A 9059-nucleotide genomic window follows, 5' to 3' on the forward strand; every position below is an offset into this window, starting at 1 on the left:
ATAGAATCCGTCTCTGTATCAGCTGGTACAATTTTCTCCCCGTTACGTTTGTTAATCTATTGGTATGCTCGCGTGCACCCGTGTTACATGAATGACGACATAGTCGCGCGTGTCAACTACTACCACCTATGCAAAATGTACTTTATACCTAACGATATAGCGTCCAAATTCTAGTATACATCAATTTCGGAAGAAGAATTTAGATAGAATCGTTTATGACTGCGAACGAAAGTAATATTACGAAGGACGAGGTTGGATGTGAAGCGTCCGGCTGTCCCGAGTGAAACCTACACGCTGGCTACATACTAATGTATTTTGCTTTAAGTTATAAGTATGGGTGGTACTCGGCGATGACAGTTGGTTTCGCTGTGGTCATTGTATCGGGCAGGCGACCGCGCCAACATGAAAATCGCGGTAGTAAGCATCCATAGAAAGTAACAGGAAATAAAGTGCAGTGACAGTGTTTGTAGTGTTCTGTGATTATCTGGTTATTAAAAATGGTGCGTGGTGTATTTCAGATCGCGTTGGTGATATGCGTGTGCATGTGCTTAGCAGCTGCTGATGTGGTGCACCTGAGGGCGAAGGCCAGACTGGCGGCAAGGTTAGCAGGGAAATTGAAACATCACAAGAGGGGAGTACTGTCGCCAGTGCCTCCATTCAAACTCGGACATGATATACCCCTAGTGACGCATTCAGTGGTTAAGCCCATTGTGGTGACCTACCCTCCGACTTCATCCGTAACGGCCGTGAAAGTGCCCCTTGCACATCCACACAGTCACCGCTACCCAGTCTCTGTTGGTCATAAAGGAAATCCGCATTCACATTTTGGGCAAAAGCATCCGCATACGAACACTGTGCTAGTTCCTAAACCGGATCATCACTTCCATCATCATCATCATCATGTTGATCCTAAACCAGTAGTACCAATACTACCAGCACCACCTGTACCTGCTACTCCTATAGTTCCGATTGCGCAACCAACGGGGACCATAGCGCATCCAATTCCAGCACCTTCGCCACCAGTACTCATACAGCCAGGACCGTTTGTTCCACCCCAACCAGTACCAATCGCTCCACCTCCTCTTCATTTCTTACCTTCAAACCATGTAAAGCCAATTCTCCCAGCTACAACGATACCGTTCCACCCTCCAGCAGCCGTACCATTAAGACCTGCAGCAATACCACTACCACAAGCGCCTCTCATACCTGCTCCTGTTCCACTGGCTCCTCAATATCAATATGTAATACGACCGGGTAACGCTGTCCAAAGTTCCTTCTTTGCTACATATCCCAGATACCCATTGTTGAACTATCAAAATCCATTTTTACCTTTGGCTTCTCCGATCGCACCTGCCATCCATCCATCCGTCAATCAAGTCTTGTTACAACGACCTCAAGTACCTTCATTCCATCTGGTGCCACAAGCAGCAGTAGGCGAAGGAGTTCTAGAGCAGCCAGCGCCAACTGTGCCTGTAGAACCCACTCTTATACACCCAACTCAGGCTGTTCCACAACCAACGGTGCATTTGCAGCCGACTCAGCCGGCTATCTCTATCGACAACAATGGATGGTCTCCAGTACCACCGCAAGCGCACGACATCACCCCCGTACATCATCCTGAAGCCCATTTCCCACAACCGGAACATCACTTCACTCAAGAGCAAGGCACTCAAGTTTTTGAACACCATACTGCCAGCGACCAGCAGTACCATGATTATCAAAATCATTTACAACAGCACATTCAACAGCAGCTTGAACAAGCGCAATACGAACAAAATCTGAATCATCAACATCAACTCAATCAAGAGTACGGTGCTCCTCAAAATCTTAACCATGAGTATGGCCAGCCGAATCAAGAGTATCCTGTTCCAACACAGGATTATTCACAGCATAATCAGGATTTTCCCCCGCATAATCCTGATTACTCTCAGCACGTTCAAGACTACGCCCAACATGCTCAAGATTATGCACAGCACGCACAAGAATATGCGCAGCATGGTCAAGAGTATGCACAGCATGCACAGGAATATGCCCAGCATGGTCAAGACTACGCACAGCATGCACAGGAATATCCGCAACATGGTCAAGAGTACGCACAACAGGAATATGCGCAACATGGTCAGGATGTCGCGGGGAATGAATTTAATTTAGCTCACCAGCAATTGGGCCAAGAGTACGGGCTACCACAAGCCGAGGGCCGGAGCGAGGACGCTGAGGAAGAGAGCGAGGCGCAGCGGTACCACAATCACATCCCTTTAGGTCTTCAACCACCCATCAACCGTCCACCGGAACATTTCCGATAACACCGCTGTGATAGAAACGTGTGATGTCTGCGTGTATTATACGAATATTAATCCTAAGGATTTGATTACCTCATGAAATCTGTAACGTAGTGGTGTATGCGAGTGGGCGGACTGTTTTTTCAGGCATTTATATATTTTGATAATATTGGTCGTTTAATGTATAGCGGATCACACGGCACTTGTAAATATTTATGCACCAAAACCTAAATTATGTTTGAAATTATTTGCAAAATAGGTTAATTGAGAAGAAATCGATGTAATGAACAGGGGATAGAATTAATATTTGTTAATTATTTATTACTAATCTAAAAGGTTCATTATCTAAAAGATATGGCAGTGTATTTAATAAATAACAGTGATATTATTTACTTTTGTCGTATTATACGAGTCATAATTTGAGCATAACTTTTCTCAGAATCATTTCATTGTTTTTTTCATTCACTACATTCACATTAACGTCATAAGTGTTCTAGAATATTATTATTAATATATTAAAGATAATAAATAAATTATTTATTGTTAACTAAACCGGTTTCTTATTTATTATTAACCTTAATCTGTTAACCGAGCGGGACGTATAAATACATCAAACGTCAAACTTTTGTGTACGTGTAGGACATGTGTATATCTACATTTTTTAAATTTCAGCTGCGCCCTGGAAGATGGAGCGGGTGGAATATTTCATATCAAAAATATATACATTAAATTATATTCTGCTGCCGTACTGACAGGTCCTAGTGAGTGACAGTGTCCGTTATATGCTGCGTAATTAAAAGAGTACTTCCCCGGTTAACCAGTTGTCAGCCACTATTTCTTCGGTGTTCAAGGTGCTTATGGCCTACATCAGCTACCTGCCAAAAAAAGTCCCGTCAAAATCGGTCCTGCCATTTTAGAGATTAGCCGGAACAAACGGACAGACAGACAAAAATTGATTTATATTCATATGCGTGTAGTAAAAAACGGTTTCAATATTACAAACAGACACTCCAATTGTATTTATATGTATAGATGTAAGCTGAAGTGAATGTAGATCGCACGTGTATGCTATGTCACATGGCAACAGAAGGCGGTACACGCGAGGGTTGCCAATCATAAACACTTCGCTTCACACCAAAAATCTTATAAAATTGGCCAGATATCATCGTACAGCGTTGTATTTTGGCCGAGTTTCGTAAGTCTCTTTTTAGATCACAATCTCTATTGAAATTGTACGACGATTTAAATTATTTATATTGTTAACTGGGTATAAACATAAATAATTTTATGGTAAATAAAGTTATTTACTCTCAACATTTCGACTAGGACTTTTTTTTTATGGTTGATAATGGAATGTTGCACCCGCCTGCACTGACGGTTTACACTGGCGGGGCACCAGTGGAGGATGGTAAGATGAATATGAGGTCAAGTCAGTTAGCGCAAATTAACAAGAGTTTATCACGATGGTTTCCAGGGAGAACCTCGTGGAGGACAACATGGTACTTTGCTAGCAATGAGATCATCAGTCCACTCACTAACAACGTCCTTTCCCCTTATAAATAATACGAGTGTTAAAATAAAAAGAGAATTTTAATATCTTCGTAACATTTGTAATCAAATAAAATATGGTCGAGTGCAGTGATGGCTGGCTCATCCGTCATACTCGTGAACGGGTGCTGCTTGTAGGGACTGGTCTGCTCTAATCACTATGACTGATTTCCTCTTATTAATTGTTTAACCAGTTGGTTATATATTCAATATTTTTTGTATTTGAGTATTTAATTGAATTAGTGCTAATTGGTGGTTTGTATTCACACACTTAAACTTAAAAATGTAAAGTAATAATAAAATTATTTAAAAGAGCAACACGCAAGTTTCTTGCTCGTTCTTCTTGTGATGAGACAGCTTTCCGAACGAGCGGTAGATTAAAAAAATGTAATGACTATTCAGAAGTGCTTCAATGTAAGTTTATTTGAATAAATGATTTTCTATTCTTATTCTATTCTAATAAAATGAATTTATTTGCAGAAACCAGTTATATCATGGTAATATGATAATCACTCTCATCACAAGAAGAACGAGCAAGAAACTTGTGTGTCGCTCTTTTAAATAATCCTTGTAAGTTCACATTTAACAAGTCGGAACGTGTGAATACAAACTATCAACTAGTATATTAATATTAATCTTATGCATAAAATTCTCGTGTCACAGTTTTCGTTCCCATACTCCTCCGAAACGGCTTGACCGATTCTCATGAAATTTTGTGAGCGTATTGAGTAGGTCTGAGAATCGGCCAACATTTATTTTTCATCCCCTTAAATGTTAGGGGTAGTCCACCCTAAATTTTATTTTTTTATTTTATAGACAAAATTTTTAGTTTCTATTTTTTTATGATACAACATACAAAAATACATAAAATCCTAAATATTCACCCTTCTATCATCAACCCCTATGTTTTTATAGCGTTATTAATTTATATGGCAAAACAACGTTTGCCGGGACAGCTAGTAATGAAATAATTTTTAATTAATGTCTTATGCTCAATAATTTTATATTAGTAACCTGAGGATACGAGGATCGCCCCTTCCGATCTATCCATCGCCTAATTCAAACGGGGATCGATATTACGACAGTCTGAGCCGAGGTTCGAGCACCTAGCGGTGCCCTCAGACTAAAGTCGTATCTGTCAGGCAAGAGCCCGCTCCATAAGTCCTTCTGCGTGTTTGAAGTGCTATCTGCACTCGCCGCTATCGTCCGGTGAAGCTGTAAAGGCCAGCTGCGGCCAACAGCATTAGAGTATCCGAAAAAAATCCGAGTCCGATTCTATCTGGTTCAGTAGCGTTCAGTTCTAGAAAAGAATATATCAACCACCTGTACCTATATTGTGTTTTCATTCATTGAACCGATATATAGTACACCTTGATTCAGTGTGGACACGTAGTTTTTCACATCCAATAATACTTAACTTTTAAGCTAACTTTTTCTGAATAGCTTTAAGAAGCTTTTCTACGTGTTTGGAGTGTCATCTGCACTCGGCCCCTATCGTCCGGTGAAACTGTAAAGGCCAGCTGCGGCCAACAGCATTAGAGTATCCGAAAAAAAAATTACGAAGTTAGTCGTGCTGTTGACATCCTTGGTTGCCGTCAAACGGCATGTGACGTCACACGCACACACCACTCGCCACCGCCACACCCCGCCGCGTGTTTTGAAACCAACTTCCAACTACAGGATTTTTGTGGTTGAACATGAAGATTTCTAGGGTATGCAATAATATTCTCGTGTCTAATGACAATATACATATAAATATCTAGTATAAATATGTGCTACGTTTACACTCAGCCCAAGTGGGCAGGGAAGTGAGCAGCGCGAGAGTGTAAACACGATACTTCCCATGCTATTGGCGCTGCCACTCGCGTTGCCCGGCACTCCCTCGATTGTCGGTTATCGCTCAAAGAACTGGCAGCGGGAGTGGCAGTGTGTTTTTACATTCAGCCCTCTCGCTCAGTTGTCGCCCGGCAATATTTCCGGCAGCGCGAGTGGCAGGGGAAGCGGCTGAATGTAAACGTAGCATTACGTTTAATAGGCCTTTTTTATACTATGTAAGTGGTAAACAAGCATACGGCCCATCTGATGGTAAACGGTTACCGCACCCTATGGACACCTGAAACAATACTTGTATATACAACAATAATAATAACTCAGAATAATTCACACAGCGACATCTAGTCCCAAGTTAAGCAAAGCTTGTGTTATGGGTACTAGACAACTGATATAAATACATGGATACATCTTTTTGTAAATACATAGAAAACACCCAGACTGATACAAACAACTATACCCATGAATACAAAGTGATTCTACCGTGCGAGGAATCGAAAAAATAAGATAAACTACTAGCTCAATTAAGCTCAGCTTTAAATCATTGTACAGCTTCACAATGGAATCTTATGTTACAGAACTGTGGTCGTAGAGGAAGGGTTGGTAATTGATAACAGTGTCCCATTGGTCGTATGTAACTTTATTACTAAGCATGCAATAGTGATCCGCAATTCTTCAGATCTAGTGACATCTAGAATCTATATGGCGGCGGAATAAAATAGACCGAGGAATTGCCGGAGTTAGAAGTTACCTCGCCATCGACAGGGAATTCATTCCCACACGCTGGAACCTAAGTGGTCTCGAACAGTGCGGTTTCAGAGGAGCTTCCTCCCGCGTACACTTAGATTGTGGAATGAACTTCCTGCCGAGGTTTTCTCACGAGACTACAGCATGGGGTTTTTCAAGAAGGGTATATTAAGGTTTCTTAAGGGTTGGCAACGCGCACGTGACACCCCTGGTGTTTCACACGACCATAGGCTACGATAACCATTTACCATCAGATGGGCCGTATGCCTGTTTGCCACCATAGTAATATAAAAAAAAACATAAATAGGAAGGAACTATTTACTTGTATGAGGTGGGGTATTTGTATGTAATTTTATCTTATAGGTGGTAAATAGATGGCGCTCTGTGAATTGGTCAGGGATATTTTTTATGAATGATAGAAATAGAAATAGAAATAATCTTTATTCAAATAAACTCATTACAAGCACTTTTGAATAGTATAATGTAATGGTGCACCCGCCTGCGCTAATGGTTTACGCTGGCGGGGCACCAGTGGATGATGATAAGATGGGCATGAAGTTCGGTCAGTTAGCCCATCGTGACAAATTCACAAAGATTTTATAACGATGTTTTCCAGGGGGAACCGCGTGGTCGACCTAACATGGTACATTGCTGGCAATGGGAGTAACTAGTTCCCATTACCAACAATTTATATATATATTATTATTATCTTTGCTGATCAATCCTTTATTAAACCATTGTACGATACAATAATTCTAAACGCTTCTAGCTTCTAAGTTCAAGCACAGATAACATAATATTACATAGTTCCAGTAACTTTATAAAACTCGTGTGTTTTAGCACAATGCAGCAGTGTTTCAAAACACGCCGCCCACGCGGCGGTTCGTTTGTAACACGCTAACTCAGTAACTTTTCCCATGCGAATGTGCCCACCAAATGGCCTTATATGTGGTCACATATTCTCAATACACTGTAGTATGGTATGAATGACATATTACATTATAACTCTGTTTTTTTTTTTTTGTAAAAAAAAAATATTGAATAATATTTGTAAAATTACGGAAATAGACAAAAACTATGTTATTAAGTAATAACTGACTGTAGGTAAATTCTATTTTTATTGCTTAAATTAAAAAATATATTGTCTTCATAATTTTCATAAACTTGATGGAGTAACGGTTTAGCGTAATGCTTTATTTATTTCCGATATTCGTAGGTTCGGTTCCGTTACCTTTATTCGTATTCGTAGGTTCTTAACTTCAGTTTATCGAGAGAGAAAGGATCTCTACTTCCGTGTATATTGTTGTATTGGTTGGGGTGTTTTTGTATATGTCTATATTAAAGTACTAGTTGTGCCCGCGGTTACATCCAATGAAATTTATAGCCTATGCGTTATTCTGATGTATATAGTAAAGTTTCATTAAAATCTATTCAGTAGTTTTGCGTGAAAGAGTAACATATAATATATAATAGTCCATACATTAATATGAATTATATTAAAAAAATTGACGTTCATAAGCGGCTAAAATGTCCTACATGAATAAATGATTTTTGAATTTGGATATGAATAGAATAGAATAGAAAATCATTTATTCAAATAAACTTAATTTAAGCACAACACTTTTGAATGTGAAGTCACAAACATTCGCGTGTACGAGTATGATATCTATCAGTTGTGTGGTGTACACATTACAAACTGTTTATTCACATACCTACATACATACGCAGTTATGTAAGTAGTTCAGTGTTAAAAAAATTAGCAGACACCAAAAACAAGTAATCAATTTGACCTTCTAGTAATTTCTATTTGCTATTTTCGCACAAAAACGAAAGTTTTGTAACTTATATACTGTTTTGAATTTGAGGTAATTTATTTATACGTATAACTAGCTACTCGCTCTGGCTTCGCCCGGGTGTACATGTATTATACATATAAACCTTCCTCTTGAATCACTCTATCTATTAAAAAAAACCGCTTCAAAATCCGTTGCGTAGTTTTAAAGATTTTAGCATACATAGGGACAGACGGCGACAGCGATTGTTTTATACTATGTAACTAGCTACTCGCCCCGGCTTCGCCTCGGTGTACATGTACTATACATATAAACCTTCCTCTTGAATCACTCTATCTATTAAAAAAACCGCTTCAAAATCCGTTGTGTAGTTTTAAATAATAATAACTATCAGATGGCAATTGTGAGTAGCTTTGACATGGTCTAGTGTTTTGAGTAGTCATGTTCACTAAAATGTCCAGACTTGTGGCGGCGTGGTGGGCCGGGTCATTGGGCTCCCTAAAATATGGTCGAGCGCAGTGATGGCTGGCTCATCCGTCATACTCGTGAACGGGTGCTGCTTGTAGGGACTGGTCTGCTCTAATCACTATGACTGATTTCCTCTTATTAATTATTTAACCAGTATGTTATATATTCAATATTTTTTCTATTTGAGTATTTAATTGAATTAGTGCTAATTGATGGTTTGTATTCACACACTTAAACTTAAAAATGTAAAGTAATAATAAAAATATTTAAAAGAGCAAAAGTTTCTGCTCGTTCTTCTTGTGATGAGACAGCTTTCCGAACGAGCGGTAGATTAAAAATGTAATGACTATTCAAAAGTTTCAATGTAAGTTTATTTGAATAAATGATTTTCTAT

At 39.3% G+C, this 9059-nt stretch overlaps 1 protein-coding gene across 1 annotated transcript; it reads left to right on the plus strand.

Annotated features, from left to right (window-relative positions):
• The first annotated feature begins 402 nt into the window (after positions 1-402).
• LOC131855002 (YLP motif-containing protein 1-like) lies at positions 403-2303 on the plus strand. Its single transcript, XM_059206210.1, has 2 exons — positions 403-417; positions 519-2303. The coding sequence occupies exons 1-2, from the start codon at positions 403-405 to the stop codon at positions 2301-2303; spliced, it is 1800 nt and encodes a 599-aa protein (XP_059062193.1).
• Positions 2304-9059: the final 6756 nt, after the last annotated feature.

This window comes from Achroia grisella, unplaced genomic scaffold (genome assembly GCF_030625045.1).
Source record: "Achroia grisella isolate CSIRO2021 unplaced genomic scaffold, CSIRO_AGI_Agris_v1 utg1062, whole genome shotgun sequence".
Classification (NCBI taxonomy): domain Eukaryota; kingdom Metazoa; phylum Arthropoda; class Insecta; order Lepidoptera; family Pyralidae; genus Achroia; species Achroia grisella.